We start from the raw sequence: 26,378 nt of genomic DNA, 5'->3' as shown, positions 1-26,378 counted from the left end.
AGTCCACACACAGCGTGGTCATGGCGAACGGAGGAGCTTGAACGCCCCGCGTCATTTAAATCCCCTGTATGGGAGCATTTTGGCTTCCCTGGAACACGCGTCTATTTCGCTTCAAACGCTCGCTTTATCATTATACGCGCGCGGCGCGTCCTATTCGCTTTGGACGCGCGAAAGGATTCAAACTGTTCAAGCATCGAACTAGACGCGAATTTGACGCTCTATTCGCGTATGGTGTGAACGCAGCAAAATGAACAGGCTGCGATGTATGCTGGAATGTGTGTGTCAGAGAGAGAGAGAGAGAGAGGCACGGGCGCGATCGAACAATCACACACACACACACACACACACACACACACACATGCTGTTTAAAAGCAAAAATTATCTCATCTTTTGGACATTCATCATATTGCATTGGTTTTCATTACTTGTCCTCAAACAGAGTAATCTGTTTATTTTGAAGTTACACATTCTACATTGATTAAAAAAGAAAATCAAATGTTTTTAATGGTAGTATCATTTTATACAGAAATAAATGATTTATAATTCAGATGAGAATAACGTTAAAGTTAATTAAAATTTTAAGGAAACAAATATATTGATCTGAAATATAGCAAATTAATTTTAAATTCATTCAGGTAGCCTACAATTACCAAACATATCTCAAGGTCTTTTGAATAAAGGGTGGCAGTCTTTCATTATCAGCTGTTGCTGTGGACTATATACTGGAGAAGTATTTGTTCTCCATTTGAGTGAGATGTTTTTATGTGGCTAATTGAGGAAAGTGCTTCCATATATTTTATTATTAGTAGTATTAGTTCAAGAATAAAATAAAAATATCGGATTGATATCGGTATCGGCAAATAGCCAAAGCTGTGGCATCGGTATCGTATCGGAAGTGAAAAAGTGGTATCGGGACATCCGTGGAAACACATCAAGCATGGCCACGCATTTGAAGCGACATCACCCCGGTGTTTCGCTGACAGGAGTGAAAACGAAGGCTGCTCAACGTTGCACAATCAGACCGGGCTAAAGCCATCACAAACGCTATCAGTGTGTTTATAGTCACGCTTCATGGAATGAACCCGTCGCGCACCCACTGTTGATTTTATATATTTTAATTTAACAAAACTTGTGTTTATTTGTCGTCTTTTTTTTTTTTTTTTTTTGCTGATCCGAAAAATGATCCGATCCGTGACTCTGATCTGAGAAACGATCCGAACCGTGAGTTTTTTGATCCGTTGCACCCCTAGTGTGAGTGTGTGAGTGTGTGGATGCCGACCTGCTGAGAGAAATCAAACAGGTGAGTGTGTGTGTGTGTGTGTGTGTGTGTGTGTGAGTGTGAGTGTGAGTGCGTGCGTGCGTGTGTGTGTGAGAGTGTGTGTGAGTGGCAAAAAAAGCTCTATGTTGCTGCTGCTTTCAGGCTAGTGTAAAGAAAACATCCAAAATGCACATTCAAGTGTTTATTTTATTGGCACTGTATCTATTTGCGTCTGTAGATTTCAATCTTAACAGGCGGTGAGTTTGAGTCAGAAATCTCTTTACACACACCAAACATTAGTTTCATTCATAACTATATTCTGAAGGGTTGTTCATATATCATCTGCATTTTACTCCTAAAAACACGGTGAAAATGTCTTTTTTTGGCATTTTCTTCTGATTTATATCCAAAACCCTCTCTGTAAAACTAAATCAAACAAGAATTTGAATGTTTTTATCCGACATTCAGATTTCTCTTCCTTTATTTGAAAATGCTTTTATTTGCATATTTAAACACAACATAACATTAAAAAAAATTACAAAAAAAAAGTTTTAATTTACTGTGATTAATCAGCTGGCGAAAGTATGGAGATATTTATAGTGCGACATGTCTAAACTGTAGGAATAATGAGTGTCCGCCGGTTCCCATTGATGTTCCTGTGGGTTTTCCGTTTCTGAGTGAAATGAAGCCTGTGACAAACACAAGCTGATGATAATCGGAAGTTTTGTTCTACAACGTAATTACACACCCATATTGAGAACACGTCATGTTTCTAGTTTTTAATAAGTAACAAGAGAGTACGTTTGGCGGTGAGTGTGTAGAACAAATCGTTCAAGAATTGTCTGTTTTCCACAGACCTTGAGAAACCCAGAGGAACATCTGGAGGAACCAGCGGCCAGCTATTCATCCTCTCGGGTTCTGACGTCACGACCGCAGCGCTCCATTACTTACATCTATTTTAGCTCTTTAAAGGGATAGTTCCCCCAAAAATGAAAATTAGCCCATGATTTACTCTCCTCAACCCGTCCTAGGTGTGTGTGACACTCTTCTGTCAGACTTACACTATCAGAGTTATATTAAAACATGTCCTGCTCTTCCAGCTTTATAATGGCAGTGAATGACTGTGTGTGTTTGGAAGTCCGTAAAAGTGCATCTGTCCATCACAAGTGCATGTTTCAGGCCGCTCCAGCTAATGCACTAACCATAACCCGTCCCTCATACATGAATGACTGTGGAGATGAGCAGCTTTATCTGAAACACAACTGTCATCACTTTATCTTTCAGCACCTGAAGCATCAGCAGGAGGGCTTGAGTCACCTGATCAGTGTCATCAAAGACGACCTGGACGACATCAGGACGGTGGAGGACGGGCTTCAGGACAGCGTTCACGGGCGCAGCAGCAAACTCAGCTAGACTGAACCGAGACTGAACCGAGACTGAACCGAGACCGAGACTGAACCGAGACTGAACCGAGACTGAACCGAGACTGAACCGAGACTGAACCGAGACTGAACCGAGACTGAACCGAGACTGAACCGAGACTGAACCGAGACTGAACCGAGACCGAACCGAGACCGAACCGAGACTGAACCGGACCCCTCAGTAACGCTGATATCTGTTGCAGCTGCTCATTTGCGTGTGAATGTTTCCTTCAATCAGCTGGACTATTTTACTGTCTATATTGATTAATAAAGTTTCACTATGAGATTCACGTGTTGATGATTTAATGAGCATGACGGTTATAAAGGTCGATCCGTGTTTCCCGCTCTCACTCGGGCGCCGGCTCATCTTCCCCCACGCCTCTGCACTGCTCCACCAGCCGGAACGCCTCCATGAACTCGTTGATGTCGATGCTGCCGTCCTTGTTGAAGTCGATGCTGTCGGCCAGCTCTGCGATGGCTTCATCACTGATGACCGTCTGCAGGTGAGAACTCAGCAGCCTCCAGGTCTGGTGGAACTCCTCCAGCGAGATCAGACCTGATGAACACACACACTACACTCAGACCTGACGAACACACACACTACACTCAGACCTGACGAACACACACACACTACACTCAGACCTGACGAACACACACACTACACTCAGACCTGACGAACACACACACTACACTCAGACCAGACGAACACACACACTACACTCAGACCTGACGAACACACACACTACACTCAGACCAGATGAACACACACACTACACTCAGACCAGATGAACACACACACTACACTCAGACCTGATGAACACACACACTACACTCAGACCTGACGAACACACACACTACACTCAGACCAGACGAACACACACACTACACTCAGACCAGATGAACACACACACTACACTCAGACCAGATGAACACACACACTACACTCAGACCAGATGAACACACACACTACACTCAGACCTGATGAACACACACACTACACTCAGACCAGATGAACACACACACTACACTCAGACCAGATGAACACACACACTACACTCAGACCTGATGAACACACACACTACACTCAGACCTGACGAACACACACACTACACTCAGACCAGATGAACACACACACTACACTCAGACCAGACGAACACACACACTACACTCAGACCAGATGAACACACACACTACACTCAGACCAGATGAACACACACTACACTCAGACCAGATGAACACACACACTACACTCAGACCTGATGAACACACACACTACACTCAGACCAGATGAACACACACACTACACTCAGACCAGATGAACACACACACTACACTCAGACCAGACGAACACACACACTACACTCAGACCAGATGAACACACACACTACACTCAGACCAGATGAACACACACACTACACTCAGACCAGACGAACACACACACTACACTCAGACCAGATGAACACACACACACACTACACTCAGACCTGACGAACACACACACACTACACTCAGACCAGACGAACACACACACACTACACTCAGACCTGACGAACACACACACTACACTCAGACCAGATGAACACACACACTACACTCAGACCAGACGAACACACACACTACACTCAGACCAGACGAACACACACACTACACTCAGACCTGACGAACACACACACTACACTCAGACCAGACGAACACACACACACTACACTCAGACCTGACGAACACACACACTACACTCAGACCAGATGAACACACACACTACACTCAGACCAGATGAACACACACACTACACTCAGACCAGATGAACACACACTACACTCAGACCAGATGAACACACACACTACACTCAGACCAGACGAACACACACACTACACTCAGACCAGACGAACACACACACTACACTCAGACCAGATGAACACACACACTACACTCAGACCAGATGAACACACACTACACTCAGACCAGACGAACACACACACTACACTCAGACCAGATGAACACACACACACTACACTCAGACCTGACGAACACACACTACACTCAGACCAGACGAACACACACACTACACTCAGACCAGATGAACACACACACTACACTCAGACCAGATGAACACACACACTACACTCAGACCTGACGAACACACACACTACACTCAGACCAGATGAACACACACACTACACTCAGACCAGACGAACACACACACTACACTCAGACCAGAGGAACACACACACTACACTCAGACCAGATGAACACACACACTACACTCAGACCTGACGAACACACACACTACACTCAGACCAGAGGAACACACACACTACACTCAGACCAGAGGAACACACACTACACTCAGACCAGACGAACACACACACTACACTCAGACCTGACGAACACACACTCTACACTCAGACCAGACGAACACACACACTACACTCAGACCAGATGAACACACACACTACACTCAGACCAGACGAACACACACACTACACTCAGACCAGACGAACACACACACTACACTCAGACCTGACGAACACACACACTACACTCAGACCAGATGAACACACACACTACACTCAGACCAGACGAACACACACTACACTCAGACCAGATGAACACACACACTACACTCAGACCTGATGAACACACACACTACACTCAGACCTGACGAACACACACACTACACTCAGACCTGACGAACACACACACTACACTCAGACCAGATGAACACACACACTACACTCAGACCAGACGAACACACACACTACACTCAGACCTGACGAACACACACTCTACACTCAGACCAGACGAACACACACACTACACTCAGACCAGATGAACACACACACTACACTCAGACCAGACGAACACACACACTACACTCAGACCAGACGAACACACACACTACACTCAGACCTGACGAACACACACTCTACACTCAGACCAGACGAACACACACACTACACTCAGACCAGATGAACACACACACTACACTCAGACCAGACGAACACACACACTACACTCAGACCAGATGAACACACACACTACACTCAGACCAGACGAACACACACTACACTCAGACCAGATGAACACACACACTACACTCAGACCAGATGAACACACACACTACACTCAGACCTGACGAACACACACACACTACACTCAGACCAGACGAACACACACACTACACTCAGACCAGATGAACACACACACTACACTCAGACCAGATGAACACACACACTACACTCAGACCAGATGAACACACACACACTACACTCAGACCAGACGAACACACACACTACTCAGACCTGACGAACACACACACTACACTCAGACCAGATGAACACACACACTACACTCAGACCAGATGAACACACACACTACTCAGACCTGACGAACACACACACACTACACTCAGACCTGATGAACACACACACTACACTCAGACCAGACGAACACACACACTACACTCAGACCTGACGAACACACACACTACACTCAGACCAGATGAACACACACACTACACTCAGACCAGATGAACACACACACTACACTCAGACCTGACGAACACACACACTACACTCAGACCAGATGAACACACACACTACACTCAGACCAGATGAACACACACACTACACTCAGACCAGATGAACACACACACTACACTCAGACCAGATGAACACACACACTACACTCAGACCAGACGAACACACACACTACACTCAGACCAGATGAACACACACACTACACTCAGACCTGACGAACACACACACTACACTCAGACCAGATGAACACACACACTACACTCAGACCAGATGAACACACACACACACTACACTCAGACCAGATGAACACACACACTACACTCAGACCTGACGAACACACACACTACACTCAGACCAGAGGAACACACACACTACACTCAGACCAGATGAACACACACACTACACTCAGACCAGATGAACACACACACTACACTCAGACCAGATGAACACACACACTACACTCAGACCAGATGAACACACACACTACACTCAGACCTGACGAACACACACACTACACTCAGACCAGATGAACACACACACTACACTCAGACCAGATGAACACACACACTACACTCAGACCAGATGAACACACACTACACTCAGACCTGACGAACACACACACTACACTCAGACCAGATGAACACACACACTACACTCAGACCAGATGAACACACACACTACACTCAGACCTGACGAACACACACACTACACTCAGACCAGATGAACACACACACTACACTCAGACCAGACGAACACACACACTACACTCAGACCTGACGAACACACACACTACACTCAGACCAGATGAACACACACACTACACTCAGACCAGACGAACACACACACTACACTCAGACCTGACGAACACACACTACACTCAGACCAGATGAACACACACACTACACTCAGACCAGATGAACACACACACTACACTCAGACCAGATGAACACACACACACTACACTCAGACCAGATGAACACACACACTACTCAGACCTGACGAACACACACACTACACTCAGACCAGATGAACACACACACTACACTCAGACCAGATGAACACACACACTACACTCAGACCTGACGAACACACACTCTACACTCAGACCAGATGAACACACACTACACTCAGACCTGACGAACACACACACTACACTCAGACCAGATGAACACACACACTACACTCAGACCAGATGAACACACACTACACTCAGACCAGACGAACACACACACTACACTCAGACCAGACGAACACACACACTACACTCAGACCAGACGAACACACACACTACACTCAGACCAGATGAACACACACACTACACTCAGACCAGATGAACACACACTACACTCAGACCAGACGAACACACACACTACACTCAGACCTGACGAACACACACTCTACACTCAGACCAGATGAACACACACACTACACTCAGACCAGATGAACACACACTACACTCAGACCAGACGAACACACACACTACACTCAGACCAGACGAACACACACACTACACTCAGACCAGACGAACACACACACTACACTCAGACCTGACGAACACACACACTACACTCAGACCTGACAAACACACACACTACTCAGACCTGACGAACACACACACACTACACTCAGACCTGATGAACACACACACTACACTCAGACCAGACGAACACACACACTACACTCAGACCTGACGAACACACACACTACACTCAGACCAGATGAACACACACACTACACTCAGACCAGATGAACACACACACTACACTCAGACCTGACGAACACACACACTACACTCAGACCAGATGAACACACACTACACTCAGACCAGATGAACACACACACTACACTCAGACCAGATGAACACACACTACACTCAGACCTGACGAACACACACACTACACTCAGACCTGACGAACACACACACTACACTCAGACCTGACGAACACACACACTACACTCAGACCAGATGAACACACACACTACACTCAGACCAGATGAACACACACACACTACACTCAGACCAGATGAACACACACACTACACTCAGACCAGACGAACACACACACTACACTCAGACCAGACGAACACACACTACACTCAGACCAGATGAACACACACACTACACTCAGACCAGATGAACACACACACTACACTCAGACCAGATGAACACACACACTACACTCAGACCTGACGAACACACACACTACACTCAGACCTGACGAACACACACACTACACTCAGACCAGACGAACACACACACTACACTCAGACCTGACGAACACACACACTACACTCAGACCTGACGAACACACACACACTACACTCAGACCAGAGGAACACACACACTACACTCAGACCAGATGAACACACACACTACACTCAGACCAGAGGAACACACACACTACACTCAGACCAGATGAACACACACACTACACTCAGACCAGATGAACACACACACTACACTCAGACCAGACGAACACACACACTACACTCAGACCAGACGAACACACACACTACACTCAGACCAGACGAACACACACACTACACTCAGACCAGATGAACACACACACTACACTCAGACCAGATGAACACACACACTACACTCAGACCTGATGAACACACACTCGTATTACACTCAGACCTGACGAACACACACACTACACTCAGACCAGATGAACACACACACTACACTCAGACCTGATGAACACTCACACTACACTCAGACCTGATGAACACACACTCTACACTCAAACTCTTTTAGACCCGTTAGATCCGGGTTATGAGCAATCATCTGATCACCTGAATGGTCCGTGTCGATCATTCTGAAGATGCTTTCCAGGTTTGAGTGATGTTTGTACAGCGTCTCCAGTAGACCTGTGTTCGCAATCTGACAAAAAAATCAAACACACACACATCTTTACTGAGCTAGTCGAGTTCATCACTAAAGTGGCTTTTGTTCTTTGCAGCCATTACACAGTATTGTTGTTTTAACTCTTTTTGATCAAGTATAAACGGCCTTGTTGAGCAGAAGATGGCAGAGGCAGCTACACATTAATTGCACAGATATTAACATACATAAATACATAATCTCTGTATTACATACATAATACATTACATACATAGTCTCCAATGCCATCTCTCTCATGTTCGTCCATCCTCGGGATGCTGCTCTTCTTCTTCGCGCGATCCCCCCCCCCCCCCCAAAACTACTTCAGCGGAGCCTACACCAAACACTGATCCCTAAACCTACCCGTCATTGTAACCTTAACCAATGAAATTAGCTGCAGGGCGGAATTTCTGCTTAACTGGTTTGCGCCCAGTGGGATTTTTTTTTTTAAATTTTATAGAAAGAATAAAAAATACAGGAGAAATACGGGAAAATATTTAAACGGGATAATAGTGGGATAGCAAGGTATAAAATACGTGAGAATCCCGGGAAAAACGGGAGGGTTGACAGTTATGGCTCAGGTATTCTGCTGGTTTATAATCTCTTTTCAGGTGTAAATAGAGTTCCATCTTCTTTTGTGATTTAGTAGCATCTTTCCAATAGCTAATGTAATTTTGTTTGTGTAATTTTATAATTTGGTTGGGCCAGATAGTGCAGTGCTGGTCTGGCTGTAGTTTCAGCATCAGCTGTGAGAGTGCGCTCCGGTGCCGGTTCTGCTCCTGACACCGCAGGGCCTCAGCTGGTATGAGCTCGGGGTCACTGCGCTCCGGTGCCGGTTCTGCTCCTGACACCGCAGGGCTTCAGCTGGTATGAGCTCGGGTCACTGCGCTCCGGTGCCGGTTCTGCTCCTGACACCGCAGGGCCTCAGCCTGGTATGAGCTCGGGTCACTGCGCTCCGGTGCCGGTTCTGCTCCTGACACCGCAGGGCTTCAGCTGGTATGAGCTCGGGTCACTGCGCTCCGGTGCCGGTTCTGCTCCTGACACCGCAGGGCTTCAGCAGGTATGAGCTCGGGTCACTGCGCTCCGGTGCCGGTTCTGCTCCTGACACCGCAGGGCCTCAGCCTGGTATGAGCTCGGGTCACTGCGCTCCGGTGCCGGTTCTGCTCCTGACACCGCAGGGCTTCAGCAGGTATGAGCTCGGGTCACTGCGCTCCGGTGCCGGTTCTGCTCCTGACACCGCAGGGCCTCAGCCTGGTATGAGCTCGGGTCACTGCGCTCCGGTGCCGGTTCTGCTCCTGACACCGCAGGGCCTCAGCCTGGTATGAGCTCGGGTCACTGCGCTCCGGTGCCGGTTCTGCTCCTGACACCGCAGGGCCTCAGCCTGGTATGAGCTCGGGTCACTGCGCTCCGGTGCCGGTTCTGCTCCTGACACTGCAGGGCTTCAGCTGGTATGAGCTCGGGTCACTGTGCTCCGGTGCCGGTTCTGCTCCTGACACCTCAGGGCTTCAGCCTGGTATGAGCTCGGGTCACTGCGCTCCGGTGCCGGTTCTGCTCCTGACACCGCAGGGCTTCAGCAGGTATGAGCTCGGGTCACTGCGCTCCGGTGCCGGTTCTGCTCCTGACACTGCAGGGCTTCAGCCTGGTATGAGCTCGGGTCACTGCGCTCCGGTGCCGGTTCTGCTCCTGACACCGCAGGGCCTCAGCCTGGTATGAGCTCGGGTCACTGCGCTCCGGTGCCGGTTCTGCTCCTGACACCGCAGGGCCTCAGCCTGGTATGAGCTTGGGTCACTGCGCTCCGGTGCCGGTTCTGCTCCTGACACCGCAGGGCCTCAGCCTGGTATGAGCTCGGGTCACTGCGCTCCGGTGCCGGTTCTGCTCCTGACACCGCAGGGCTTCAGCAGGTATGAGCTCGGGTCACTGCGCTCCGGTGCCGGTTCTGCTCCTGACACCGCAGGGCCTCAGCCTGGTATGAGCTCGGGTCACTGCGCTCCGGTGCCAGTTCTGCTCCTGACACCGCAGGGCTTCAGCCTGGTATGAGCTCGGGTCACTGCGCTCCGGTGCCGGTTCTGCTCCTGACACCGCAGGGCTTCAGCCTGGTATGAGCTCGGGTCACTGCGCTCCGGTGCCGGTTCTGCTCCTGACACCGCAGGGCTTCAGCTGGTATGAGCTCGGGTCACTGCGCTCCGGTGCCGGTTCTGCTCCTGACACCGCAGGGCTTCAGCCTGGTATGAGCTCGGGTCACTGCGCTCCGGTGCCGGTTCTGCTCCTGACACCGCAGGGCCTCAGCCTGGTATGAGCTCGGGTCACTGCGCTCCGGTGCCGGTTCTGCTCCTGACACCACAGGGCCTCAGCTGGTATGAGCTCGGGTCACTGCGCTCCGGTGCCGGTTCTGCTCCTGACACCGCAGGGCCTCAGCCTGGTATGAGCTCGGGTCACTGCGCTCCGGTGCCGGTTCTGCTCCTGACACCGCAGGGCTTCAGCCTGGTATGAGCTCGGGTCACTGTGCTCCGGTGCCGGTTCTGCTCCTGACACCGCAGGGCCTCAGCCTGGTATGAGCTCGGGTCACCGCGCTCCGGTGCCGGTTCTGCTCCTGACACCGCAGGGCCTCAGCCTGGTATGAGCTCGGGTCACTGCGCTCCGGTGCCGGTTCTGCTCCTGACACTGCAGGGCTTCAGCCTGGTATGAGCTCGGGTCACTGCGCTCCGGTGCCGGTTCTGCTCCTGACACCGCAGGGCCTCAGCCTGGTATGAGCTCGGGTCACCGCGCTCCGGTGCCGGTTCTGCTCCTGACACCGCAGGGCTTCAGCAGGTATGAGCTCGGGTCACTGCGCTCCGGTGCCGGTTCTGCTCCTGACATCGCAGGGCCTCAGCCTGGTATGAGCTCGGGTCACTGCGCTCCGGTGCCGGTTCTGCTCCTGACATCGCAGGGCCTCAGCCTGGTATGAGCTCGGGTCACTGCGCTCCGGTGCCAGTTCTGCTCCTGACACCGCAGGGCTTCAGCCTGGTATGAGCTCGGGTCACTGCGCTCCGGTGCCGGTTCTGCTCCTGACACCGCAGGGCTTCAGCCTGGTATGAGCTCGGGTCACTGCGCTCCGGTGCCGGTTCTGCTCCTGACACCGCAGGGCTTCAGCTGGTATGAGCTCGGGTCACTGCGCTCCGGTGCCGGTTCTGCTACTGACACCGCAGGGCTTCAGCCTGGTATGAGCTCGGGTCACTGCGCTCCGGTGCCGGTTCTGCTCCTGACACCGCAGGGCCTCAGCCTGGTATGAGCTCGGGTCACTGCGCTCCGGTGCCGGTTCTGCTCCTGACACCGCAGGGCCTCAGCCTGGTATGAGCTCGGGTCACTGCGCTCCGGTGCCGGTTCTGCTCCTGACACCACAGGGCCTCAGCTGGTATGAGCTCGGGTCACTGCGCTCCGGTGCCGGTTCTGCTCCTGACACCGCAGGGCCTCAGCCTGGTATGAGCTCGGGTCACTGCGCTCCGGTGCCGGTTCTGCTCCTGACACTGCAGGGCTTCAGCCTGGTATGAGCTCGGGTCACTGCGCTCCGGTGCCGGTTCTGCTCCTGACACCGCAGGGCCTCAGCCTGGTATGAGCTCGGGTCACCGCGCTCCGGTGCCGGTTCTGCTCCTGACACCGCAGGGCCTCAGCCTGGTATGAGCTCGGGTCACTGTGCTCCGGTGCCGGTTCTGCTCCTGACACTGCAGGGCTTCAGCCTGGTATGAGCTCGGGTCACTGTGCTCCGGTGCCGGTTCTGCTCCTGACACCGCAGGGCCTCAGCCTGGTATGAGCTCGGGTCACCGCGCTCCGGTGCCGGTTCTGCTCCTGACACCGCAGGGCTTCAGCTGGTATGAGCTCGGGTCACTGCGCTCCGGTGCCGGTTCTGCTCCTGACACCACAGGGCCTCAGCTGGTATGAGCTTGGTTCACCGCGCTCCGGTGCCGGTTCTGCTCCTGACACCGCAGGGCCTCAGCCTGGTATGAGCTCGGGTCACTGCGCTCCGGTGCCGGTTCTGCTCCTGACACTGCAGGGCTTCAGCAGGTATGAGCTCGGGTCACTGCGCTCCGGTGCCGGTTCTGCTCCTGACACCGCAGGGCCTCAGCCTGGTATGAGCTCGGGTCACTGCGCTCCGGTGCCGGTTCTGCTCCTGACACCGCAGGGCTTCAGCAGGTATGAGCTCGGGTCACTGCGCTCCGGTGCCAGTTCTGCTCCTGACACCGCAGGGCTTCAGCCTGGTATGAGCTCGGGTCACTGCGCTCCGGTGCCGGTTCTGCTCCTGACACCGCAGGGCTTCAGCCTGGTATGAGCTCGGGTCACTGCGCTCCGGTGCCGGTTCTGCTCCTGACACCGCAGGGCTTCAGCTGGTATGAGCTCGGGTCACTGCGCTCCGGTGCCGGTTCTGCTCCTGACACCGCAGGGCTTCAGCTGGTATGAGCTCGGGTCACTGTTCTTCAGATACTGGTAGAACTTCACAGCTCTTTTTTGGATGCTGATCAATAAGGGGTATTGTCCTAATTCAGCTCTGCACGAGTTGTTTGGTGTCGCTCTGTTTACTTTTAGGATGCTTTTACAAATTTGGGTTTGCAGAGTTTCGATTTCCTCTTTTTCCCATTTTGAAAAATCTTGGGTTTTTAGAGGTCCCCATATCTCGCTGCCATACAGAGCAATGGGTTCAATTATTGCTTTTAGGATTTTTAGCCAGGTTTGAATTGGGATTTCATGTCGAATAGTGTTTTTAATCATGTTTCTACATGATTAAAAACACTATTCGACATGAAATCCCAATTCAAACCAATCCCAATTCAAAAGAGCAGACTCTCATTGCTTTTGCTTTCAGTTCATTCACAGCCAGATTAAAGTTCCCTGTTGAACTCAGCTTTAGTCCCAGATATGTGTAATCGTGGGTGTGTTGGAGGACTTGGTTTCCTGCTCTGAAGATGTATTTATTTTCCCTACACCTGGATCTATTTTGAAAAATCTTTATTTTTGTCTTTGTGAAGTTAAAGCAGCACTAGGTAACTTTTTAACCTTCATAATATATTTCCAAGACTCTTGTGATGGTACATCGACTTACTATAGGTTGAATGACACGTCTGCCATTAACTGACGGGGTCTGTATCGTTTTTAATCGTACTTTTAAACTTCGGGGTTTGGGTAGTAACCCGAGCACAAAAAGAACTACAAAATTCGACTGCTTTACGGCATAGGCTACCTCACCTCCCCCAACACGTCCTCACATGCTGTTGGACTTGTAAGTATATTGCTTATATTGTATTTCACTCGGACAAGCTTTCACTCGTTGGTGTGAGCTAAAAAGCACCTGGCGTTCTTGTTGATGGATTAGTAACTTAGACATCTTCGGAGGCTAGCTGTGCTTGTTCAATGTCCGACGATTTGTAACGCGTTGTGTTTATTCCCCAGTCGAACTCGTGTAACTGTCTGTCACACGTTCTACCGTCCACAGCATTACTTGATAGACAAAAATGGGACAAGAATGAGCATCAAACAGAAACAACCCGCTTACGGGGTGTTCGAGGCACACATACAATACAGACTGCCGACAGTTAAACAGGGCGCACGCAGCTCTTAAAGGGGACACACCTTATTTCCACTCGTTACCATAGCTCGTTACAGCTTCCATCCGACTGAACAGGGACCGGTATACAGGGGGGCCCGCAGGCTTGTTCGGACATGTTTGCACTCACTGTCAAACCACATTTCGTTGGTGTTTTTTGGTTTTCTTTTTGATGATTTCTTTTTCAAATTGCACATGGATGCTGTTTGGTGGAATATGTTGGTAATGTCACTTAGTGCCAGATTTATGCCTAATTTATTTTGTGAATATGTGTTAGTTATAAATTTGTCTAATAATAATTTGATCGTTTAGCTTTCTTTTGCATTTTGATAATTTTCTGTGCTTTTTTTGTCCACTTGTAGGGTTGTTGGAGCTTCAGTAAATGGGAGGGCTGTCTGTGTGATTCATTGTTATGAGTTCGTCTTAAATATAGTGTAATTGTACAGTGGTCTGACAGAGGTGTTTGAGGACTGACTGTGAATGCTCTGAGATGCACTGGGTCAATGTCTATGATGAAATAAGTACTGTTGCCCAGGAAAGAATTAAAGGTATAACAACCAAAAGAGTCTCCCCGTATGTGACCGTTCACTATATACTCCCTCCCTCTCTCTCTCTCTCTCCCTCTCTCTCTCCCTCCCTCTCCCTCTCCCCCTCTCCCCCTCTCTCTCCCCCTCTCCCTCTCCCAGCCCCTCCCCTCCCCTCCTCTCTCCTCCTCTCTCCTCCTCTCTCCCCTCCCTCCCTCTCTCTCTCCCTCCCTCTCTCTCTCCCTCCCCCCCCTCTCCCCCCTCTCCCTCCCTCTCTCCCTCTCTCTCTCCCTCCTCCCCTCCCCTCTCCCTCTCTCTCTCCCTCTCTCTCTCCCTCTCCCCCCCTCTCTCCCTCTCTCCACTCGCCTCAGTGTGTGTCTGGATGACGGACAGCTGGTTGAGCCAGTGCTGGTAGTTGAGCATCCCGTCCTGTGTGCTGGTCACCAGCTGAGCCCGCAGAACCCTCCAGGGCAGACTGAGCCGCAGCACCTTCTCCACAGCCTCGGCCCAGTGCTTCACAGAGATCACACCTGAGGACAGAAGAACACACACACCTGAGGACAGAAGAACACACACACCTGAGGACAGAAGAACACACACACAACTGAGGACAGAAGAACAAACACACAACTGAGGACAGAGGAGCACACACAACTGAGGACAGAAGAGCACACACTCCTGAGGACAGAAGAACACACACTCCTGAGGACAGAAGAGCACACACACACACTTGAGGACAGAAGAGCACACACACACCGGAGGACAGAAGAACACACACACACACACACCTGAGGACAGAAGAACACACACACACTCCTGAGGACAGAAGAACACACACACACTCCTGAGGACAGAAGAACACACACACACTCCTGAGGACAGAAGAACACACACACCTGAGGACAGAAGAACACACACACACACTCCTGAGGACAGAAGAACACACACACCTGAGGACAGAAGAACACACACACACTCCTGAGGACAGAAGAACACACACACCTGAGGACAGAAGAGCACACACACCTGAGCACAGAAGAACACACACACACACACCGGAGGACAGAAGAGCACACACACACCGGAGGACAGAAGAGCACACACACACCGGAGGACAGAAGAACACACACACACCGGAGGACAGAAGAGCACACACACACCGGAGGACAGAAGAACACACACACACACACACACACTCTCCTGAGGACAGAAGAACACACACACCTGAGCACAGAAGAACACACACACACACACCGGAGGACAGAAGAGCACACACACACCGGAGGACAGAAGAGCACACACACACCGGAGGACAGAAGAACACACACACACACACACACACACTCTCCTGAGGACAGAAGAACACACACACGGGAGGACAGAAGAGTACACACACACACACACACACACACACACACACACACACACACTCTCCTGAGGACAGAAGAACACACACACGGGAGGACAGAAGAGTACACACACACACACACACACCTGAGGACAGAAGAGCACACACACCTGAGCACAGAAGAACACACACACCAGAGGACAGAAGAACACACACACACACCTGAGCACAGAAGAACACACACACACACCTGAGGACAGAAGAACACACACTCCTGAGCAGAGATGGGGGACTCGAGTCACATGACTTGACTCGAGTCAGACTCGAGTCGCAAATTTAAGGACTTGAGACTTGCTTGACTAAATTAAGAAAATGACTCGACTTTGACTTGAGATCCAATGACTCGAGACTTGACTTGATTAGAACTGTATGACTCGAGAATGACTTGATATACATTTTTATATAAATCATCGCAACATCAATTGATGAACAAAATGAAAGCAACGGAACCATTGACGCCAGTCATCAGATTCTGCGCGATTGCGTGACGCTGCACAAGCCCAGAAAAAACACATATCGCGGTGAGCGCGCTAAATACAAAAACATCTCCCAGCATCGTTTTTTTTGGGATATAAACACTAAAATTGACCATATTCACACAAGAAGATTTGCTGCATGCATAATAACTGGCAAGGGATATCGGACGACCATCACAAGCTCGAACAGTCGAACTTCATTCACCACGTCTAAAAGTAAGCTATGGCTTGTTTAACCTGTTTGTTATAGTTAATTTGACTATCTTTAAATCTAGAGAGAATATTGGTCAAAACAGCATGCCTCTTTATACACAATTATGTTTGCAAATGTAGCTTAATGTTGTCAATATTCAAATGATAATTAATGATGGCATATGTTTTGTATAACATTTGCCACATTTCTTTCCAATCATGCTTTAAAGCCAAATATGTAGTTCTTTCCAATGACGAAAAACAACATAGAAAACTGTTAATGTTTTGTTGTGTTTTATGTTTCTCTTAAAGCAGGGTTAGATGTTATCTGTTGGGGGCAAAATGCCAGCAGAATTAATATGCACCCAAAATTCAAAATGTGGTGGAAAAATTGCCCTAGTATGAGTTATTTTCATAATTATAACATATATTAAAAAATATTTCCAGAATATTGGCGCGATTGCAAATGTGATAATGATTTTATAAAACAGTTCAGTAAACAAAGAGTGAATATTGTGATGTGACATTTTAGACATAATATTCCAAATATTCTCTGTTTTTGCTCTATTTCTCCAATGACAATAGTTCCAAACAAGCCACAGAAAGAGTTATGCGTATTTGTGATTCAGTGACCTAGTTGCTTATTCCAGAACGAATCTGCCGTTTTTAACAAATCAGTTGAATGAATGCTTCTATGACTCGCACATTAAGACGGTGATTTGGCGGCACCTATTGGCGGTTTTAACTTCATAATTAAACATAGCCTATACAACTAATATAAAGGGGATGCCAGTTTGAAGAATGCCATTTGGTGGCATAGGAACCATTATACTTGAATTGTGAATTGTTTAATACCTTTTAATGGTCTTCTGCAATGTTTGAGGCATATTTATTTTTTCATGCTTTAATGTTGGCCTAATTTCAGTTACATTTACATTTTAGGCTATGTAGTTTTAAATTGTATTTATTTTTTATTTTTTAGATTTTTATTGTAGTAACCACTCAGCTGTATGTGTAAATGCATATTTAAAAAAATGCTGCAAATAAAACCATAGTCCACAACTTCTGTAGTTTTAACTTATTTTAATATATAAATTCAGTGAAATCATCAAACGTTTGTATGACTTGCCAGTGACTTGTGACCCAAGCTACGACTTGACTTGACTTGCTTGGCATAAAGCAGTGACTTGACTTGACTTGACTTGCTTTTCACAAAATTGACTTGGACTTGCTTGAGACTTGAAGGTTAAGACTTGAGACTTGCACATGTGTGACTTACTCCCACCTCTGCTCCTGAGGACAGAAAAACACACACACTTCTGAAGACAGAAGAACACACACACCTGAGCACAGAAGAATACACACACACCTGAGGACAGAAGAGCACACACACCTGAGGACAGAAGAGCACACACTCCTGAGCACAGAACACACTTCTGAAGACAGAAGAACACACACACCTGAGCACAGAAGAACACACACACCTGAGGACAGAAGAGCACACACTCCTGAGGACAGAAGAACACACACACCTGAGGGCAGAAGAACACACACACCTGAGGACAGAAGAACACACACACACCTGAGGACAGAAGAGCACACACACCTGAGGACAGAAGAGCACACACACCTGAGGACAGAAGAGCACACACTCCTGAGCACAGAACACACTTCTGAAGACAGAAGAACACACACACCTGAGCACAGAAGAACACACACACACCTGAGGACAGAAGAGCACACACACCTGAGGACAGAAGAACACACACACCTGAGCACAGAAGAACACACACACACCTGAGGACAGAAGAGCACACACACCTGAGGACAGAAGAGCACACACACCTGAGGACAGAAGAGCACACACACCTGAGGACAGAAGAACACACACACCTGAGGACAGAAGAGCACACACACCTGAGCACAGAAGAACACACACACACCTGAGGACAGAAGAGCACACACACCTGAGGACAGAAGAGCACACACACCTGAGGACAGAAGAGCACACACACCTGAGGACAGAAGAGCACACACACCTGAGGACAGAAGAGCACACACACCTGAGGACAGAAGAACACACACACCTGAGGACAGAAGAACACACACACCTGAGGACAGAAGAGCACACACTCCTGAGCACAGAACACACTTCTGAAGACAGAAGAACACACACACCTGAGCACAGAAGAATACACACACACCTGAGGACAGAAGAGCACACACACCTGAGGACAGAAGAGCACACACACCTGAGGGCAGAAGAACACACACACCTGAGGACAGAAGAGCACACACACCTGAGGACAGAAGAGCACACACACCTGAGGACAGAAGAACACACACACCTGAGGACAGAAGAACACACACACCTGAGCACAGAAGAACACACACACACCTGAGGACAGAAGAGCACACACACCTGAGGACAGAAGAACACACACACCTGAGGACAGAAGAACACACACACCTGAGGACAGAAGAGCACACACACCTGAGGACAGAAGAGCACACACACCTGAGGACAGAAGAACACACACACCTGAGCACAGAAGAACACACACACCTGAGGACAGAAGAACACACACACCTGAGGACAGAAGAACACACACACACCTGAGGACAGAAGAGCACACACACCTGAGGACAGAAGAACACACACACCTGAGGACAGAAGAACACACACACCTGAGGACAGAAGAGCACACACACCTGAGGACAGAAGAACACACACACACCTGAGGACAGAAGAGCACACACACCAGAGGACAGAAGAACACACACACACCTGAGGACAGAAGAACACACACACCTGAGCACAGAAGAACACACACACCTGAGGACAGAAGAGCACACACTCCTGAGCACAGAACACACTTCTGAAGACAGAAGAACACACACACCTGAGCACAGAAGAATACACACACCTGAGGACAGAAGAACACACACACCTGAGGACAGAAGAACACACACACCTGAGGACAGAAGAACACACACACCTGAGGACAGAAGAGCACACACACCTGAGGGCAGAAGAACACACACACCAGAGGACAGAAGAACACACACACCTGAGGACAGAAGAACACACACACCTGAGGACAGAAGAGCACACACACCTGAGGACAGAAGAACACACACACCTGAGCACAGAAGAATACACACACCTGAGGACAGAAGAACACACACACCTGAGGACAGAAGAACACACACACCTGAGGACAGAAGAACACACACACCTGAGGACAGAAGAGCACACACACCTGAGCACAGAAGAGCACACACACCTGAGGGCAGAAGAACACACACACCAGAGGACAGAAGAACAGCTGCTGATGATGATGACGATGATGAACACACAGACACTCTGTTTCTCACACACACACACACACACACACACATGCAGGGTGTGTAAGAAGCTGTAGCAACATGACCTGCTCTTGACCTGTGTGTGTAGAGTGTGTGTGTGAGTGTGAGAGTGTGTGTAGTACCTGTACACTGTGGGTCGTATTCCTGAAATTCTCGAATCAGGGCAGATGTGTGTGTGAACAGCTGCATCCTCAGAGCCTGTAATGCAGAACGTTCTGTTCGTCCCACACTAAACACACACACACACACACAATAAAGTTTTACAATCACATTATCCCACTAATTTGATACAATAATTCACAAGTTCACACTTACATATAATTAGAGGGAGTAAAGCTTTATGGGGGCGGGGGGCTCCTAGCTCGGGATTTGGCCCTAACCCAGAGCACTCCCCCAAAAAGCTAAAGAGCAGAGGACAGCCAGACTAAAGACCCCCCCCCCCAAATAAAAGGAGGCTGGCGTTTCGAGAAGAAGCGTGGAAGTTTGAAACGCCCGGCCGGGAGGCTCTCGCGGCGTCGGACAGGAGATCAAGACTCACCGGATGGGTAAGCCTCGCGGGCGGATGGGAGTAAAGCATTGATGCTCAACCTGAGAGTTCTCGCAGTGTCTGACGGGAGATCAAGACTCACGGTATTGTTTAGCCGATGAGGGTTTGATGGGCTTTTTTGATGTGGCCTTTTTGGTTTCTGCCACAATGCGGAAAGAGTGACTGGAAAAATTGCGCGGAGATGCCTGATTGCTGGAGGACGGATTTGAGGTGTTTTTGGGACCAAAAGCATGTGACGGGTTTGATGGAGTCGTCTATAAAAAGAGGTTCAAAAGGAGATTTAGCCTGTGAATTTCTGAATTGGATGTATGCAAGAACGGTTTGGTATGGTTGTACTGGAGAAGAGAGATTGAAAATATAAATAGAATAACCTTTTTTAGCTTGGTCTGTTTTGCTTTGTTTGATTAAGTATGCGATTGTTTCACTGTCGAGAACTGATAGGTCTGAAAGGTTTTGGGTTGCCGGGCCTTGGTGTTGCTGTGAAGAGAGAGTATTGTGATTTAGATGGTAGGAGAGAGCTGGAAGTGATATGAGCCGAGGCTGGGAATGTCGGCAGCGGCCTCACGCTTGGATCACTCTCTGGGGCTTGGAAGGGAAAATTTGTTGGAGGATAGGAAGGAAAGGAAGGATGAAAATGGGATATGTGTGCTTGTGCTGCGAGTGGAGACAGAGCTTGTTTGGGCTACTGGAGCTGGAGGCCACTGAAAAGGAAACGGGTTATGACCAGCGGGAGGATAGGACTGAGAGGCTGAGGGGAGAGGGTGGCTGATTGTAAGATAACGTAGAGATCGTACAGTTCCGCTTTGTTCATTTTCCGTGAGAACTGCACGTCAGAATTACCCAGTTCTTGCCTCAATCCTACTACTGTCCACTTCCCGATTGGTGGAATCGTCTGGACGGCTGAGCGGTAGGAGGAAGACGGGGAGGAATTTGAAAGTCTCGATGGGGCGATGAAGATTGGCCTAGTAGTAGCAAAACGGCGAGCAAAGATACTGATAACGTGTCAACGAACAGAGGTAAGGTATGTATACCTCTTATCGTTGATTAACAGAATGCTCTTCACTCGTGTAAGTGTTAATTATCTGAACGTGCTCCTCCTGAACTGTGTTAATAAAACAAGAAAACTAAACATTTCAGACTGAACTGCACAAGATTTGTGTTTAGAGTTCAGCCATGAAGGCCGTTGTGGTGGAACAGGCTCTTCAGTGTGTGTGTGTGTCCTGCCGTCTGCAGCTGGTCGTTTGTGTTTTTCAACATATTTCAACTCTACTAGTTTACGACAAGCAAACGCCTCACCTTATTCTAAACTCTGTCGAGAAATGGATTAAACAGGATTTAAGAGAATCAAGTTCGACCACTCGAGTTCTCGAGACCGGAGAGTCTACGCTGGTCATTCCGCATGCTCCGGGGAGGAAGTGATGTCACAGGCGAGCTTCTCCGCCAGACGGAAGTCAGTCTCTCCTCCTTCCCAGGTGTTTCTGCCTCATCTCTGCTGGTGAACTTAGTAAATCTTTATCCGCTGTGTCTTGTATCACAGGTGGCCCATGAACAGATTTCAGCAAAGTTGTCCTTGATTAATCCAAGATCAGTGGTAAACAAGATTTTTATCGTGCATGACTTCATTGCTTAGATTTTTTTATTTTATAACAGAGACTTGAAAAAATGTGGGCGATCTCAGTCCTTTACAGAGAAGGGACATTTTCCTTCCAACCAGAAGGAAAAGGAAATTTGTGTGTCGGAGTATGAAATTTGACCATTTCTCCAGATTGATGTGTATCGGCCACTTCATTACTGAATTCACTGATTTTTTGGGAGGAATTATGACGAATTATGATGGACTCTTGATCCATGGGGATTTTAATATTCATGTCTGTTGCCCATCTGATTTACTGACAAGAGTTTTTTTTTAATCTCATTGATTCGTTCAGCTGACGCACAATGTCCGACGCATGAACATGTACACCTTGTCTTTTCCTGTGGTTTGACTGTTTGTGACTTTGAAATCATTGATATAGGGTTTTCTGATCACAAGTCTGTTGTTTTTAATATTTTATTTTTATATCCCATGCGTGCCAACATATATACGATGATGGAAACTGAACTAAACTCGAGAACTGCTTTGACTTTTGTACGGTGTATAATGAGATTGCTCTTTGAATGAGGACAGTGAGAGCCGCTTATGAGTTTGTGTGGGGATGAATTACTCTCTTCTTTTACCTCTGAGTGCACTGATGTTTTAGACTCGATTGCACAATCATAGATGTTTTTTTCTTTGTTGTATGTTTCTTTAATTTTTATTGTATTGCTCGTTTCTTTGGACTCTCTTATTATTCTTTTTTACTATTGATGTACATCACTTTGAGCAACCTTGGTTGTCTTAAAATGTGCTTTATAAATAAAATAAACAACTTAACTGATTTCAGATTTAAATACTGCAGACGTGGGTGTGTGTGTGCGCGCGTGTGTGTGTTTACCTCTGTCTGAGTGTGAGCTCTCGTGTCGATCTGCTGGCCTGAAACTGTTTGAAATGAGGAATGAGGTCGGGGCCCAAACGAATGTAAGCGCCTCTGTTGCTGCCCACATCATAGTAATTAGAGGCTGAGAATATTGTCAAAACCTGCAAATGCAAAACAATCGACCTTTCAGAACAGATTACAGCAAACCCTATTCTCTATCCACCCATCCAGTTAACAGATGGGTAAATTGATAGATGGATGGATAGTGAATGGATGGATCAAAGGGTGGATGGATGGATGGATGGATGGATAGTGAATGAATGGATGGATGGATGGGTGAATGGATAAATGGATGGATGGAGGGATGGGGGATGGATGAATGGATGGATGGAGGGATGGGTGAATGGATAAATGGATGGGTAGATGGATGGATGGGTAAATTGATGGGTGGATGGATGGATGGATGGATGGATGGAGGGATGGGTGAATGGATGGGTGGATGGGTGGATGGATAAATGGATGGGTAGATGGGTAAATGGATGGATGGATGGGTAAATTGATGGATGGAGGGATGGGTGGATGGATAAATGGATGGGTAGATGGATGGTAAATTGATGGATGGAGGGATGGATGGATGGATGGATGGAGGGATGGATGGATGGATGGATGGGTGGATGGATGGATGGATGGATAAATAGATGGTAGATGGATGGATGGGTAAACTGATGGATGGGTAAATTGATGGGTGGATGGATGGATGGGTGGATGGATGAATGGATGGATGGATGGATGGATAAATGGATGGATAGATGGGTAAATGGATGGATGGATAGATGGATGGGTAAATAAACTTCTCACCCTGCCGTTGTGGCAGAACTCATAACCCTCCTGTTTGCACTCATGTGATCTGATGAGCAGTTTCAGTTTGTGTCTGTCCAGCACCTCCTGTGTGACGTCCGGCCCCCAGTAACACCCGCCCCCTCGGACCTCATTCGGGACACAACCATTCTGAGACATCGGGTCACTCCACAGAACATCCACTATCTGCAGTGTGTGTGAGACACAAACTCCACATTAACACTTTAACAGTCTCTTGGATCAAACTGGATTATGTTGCTAAAGCACCTCAGATCATATTTACATGAACATTGTGCTGTCCTAAATTATCCAAAGCACCATTTTGCTCTGTTTATTGGCTTGAAAGTGATGTAGACAACAACAAAAAAACTACAAACCTTGTTAAATCAATAGTACATGTGGAGTAAAAACTGCCAACAAAGAGCAAATAAAAATCATTCTCAGAAGCGTGGAGGGATACGTGTGCTGCTTTAGTCCAACAGTGTATGTCACCTTAACGAAACAGACATGATTCAACAGTCGGTAGTAGAGACTGCAAGACCTGAACAAGGTGTGTCTGATGAGAGAGACCTTCAAAATCTGTCCTGTTGAGGGCCAGAGTTAGGAAACACTGACCTAAATGACCAAGATGATTCTTTTAAAATGACCATTAAACTCTGTTGTGTTTCTCAGCTGGTCTTTTAGTCTTGCAGTTTCACCAACATCTACTTAGACTAAATCACACAGAACCAGGGCTGCATTTCCCAAAGTCATCGTAAGCCTAAGTTGATCGTAGAGACCGTTGGTGGCAATAGTTCTACGATCAACTTAGGTAAGGGTTAGTACAGTAAGTTCAGAGCAATTCGATTACAGCAAATGACAACACAAGCCAAACACGATTACGTCACCTATTGAAAAACTTTAACACAACTAGCTGCACAAACACCAGAAAAAAAGAAAAAAAATACCATGGTATTTCCATGGTTTATTTGGTTTTATACCATGGTAATACCATGGCATTCTTTAAAGTAAATTATGGTAATCACTCAGTACCACGGCATATATAAAAGTACCATGATATTACCATCTGATCTCATCACTGTACTATGGTACTGCCATAGTAGTTTTGTCTAAGGTTTTCCTCAGATTTGTACTGTGATAGAGTGAGAGAAACAAAGAGAAACACAGGAGTGAGTGAAAGTGTGTGTGTTTTAGAGCCCGACCGATATATCGGCAGGCCGATATTATCGGCCGATATTAGGCATTTTCAAAACTATCGGTATCGGCATTTATAACGGCCGATAAATGAATATTTCAAAAATAAAATAAAAACGGACGAAACACCCTTCAACCATGTTATGAGTGTTGGCGTTGTATAGTTTGTCCACCAGAGGGCACTCTACACCGTCCCTGTTGGCAACACTCGTGTATAACGCGCCACACATTCTGCAACCTGCTGATCCAGCCAGAGTCGGGCAGAGAGAACCGCGAGTGAGATCATCGGTGAAGTGTGTTCATGGTGAGTTGGTAACGACTCACGAGACATACATTGCTTGAATAACAATTAAAAGAACATCCCTATCAGTTCTCTTAACTCAAATAAGGATGACAAAATTCGTGACTCATGTCCAGTTTTGCTGCGGTTAAATAAGCCGAGAGTGAAGCGGAACAACGCGACGCAGGCTATATTCACATAAAATGTTAACACTGCAGTTCACAAAAGTTCATAATGTGCATGTGCTTTAATGCTTTGTCGGTTAAACATTTAATTTTAAATGCCGATGCGCTGTTCTAACGTGTGCGTTTCTCAGCGCGTACATGTGAAGCTCACATGCACTAAAAGCCTTTCTACCAGCGCCTGGATACTGGACTAAGTTATCTTTCGAGTATTA

General features: G+C 48.0%; 2 protein-coding genes across 4 annotated transcripts in view; one reads left to right on the top strand and one right to left on the bottom strand.

Moving 5' to 3' along the window:
• The window catches only part of nup54 (nucleoporin 54), a 26,574-nt gene extending 23,609 nt beyond the window's left edge, over positions 1 to 2,965 (top strand). The window contains 1 exon segment of the mRNA XM_079898498.1: positions 2,543 to 2,965. Within this exon segment, the coding sequence (XP_079754624.1) occupies positions 2,543 to 2,671 (129 nt within the window). The 3' untranslated portion in view covers positions 2,672 to 2,965.
• Positions 1,168 to 26,378, bottom strand: part of ppef2b (protein phosphatase with EF-hand domain 2b) — a 31,395-nt gene continuing 6,184 nt past the window's right edge. For 2 of the 3 annotated variants that reach the window (XM_079898495.1, XM_079898496.1), the window contains 6 exons: positions 24,508 to 24,693; positions 23,668 to 23,810; positions 20,769 to 20,875; positions 15,568 to 15,731; positions 9,018 to 9,105; positions 1,168 to 3,235 (listed from right to left, as the gene is read on the bottom strand). In XM_079898495.1, the coding sequence (XP_079754621.1) occupies positions 3,027 to 3,235; positions 9,018 to 9,105; positions 15,568 to 15,731; positions 20,769 to 20,875; positions 23,668 to 23,810; positions 24,508 to 24,693 (897 nt within the window). In that variant the 3' untranslated portion in view covers positions 1,168 to 3,026. Of the gene's footprint in view, positions 3,236 to 9,017; positions 9,106 to 15,567; positions 15,732 to 18,344; positions 18,571 to 20,768; positions 20,876 to 23,667; positions 23,811 to 24,507; positions 24,694 to 26,378 lie in introns of those variants that run through there. The other variant, XM_079898497.1, reaches the window with a different exon arrangement.

Source organism: Squalius cephalus (assembly GCF_949319135.1).
Source record: "Squalius cephalus genome assembly, chromosome: 17".
Lineage (NCBI taxonomy): Eukaryota > Metazoa > Chordata > Actinopteri > Cypriniformes > Leuciscidae > Squalius > Squalius cephalus.
This window is presented reverse-complemented; position numbering and strand designations above follow the sequence as displayed.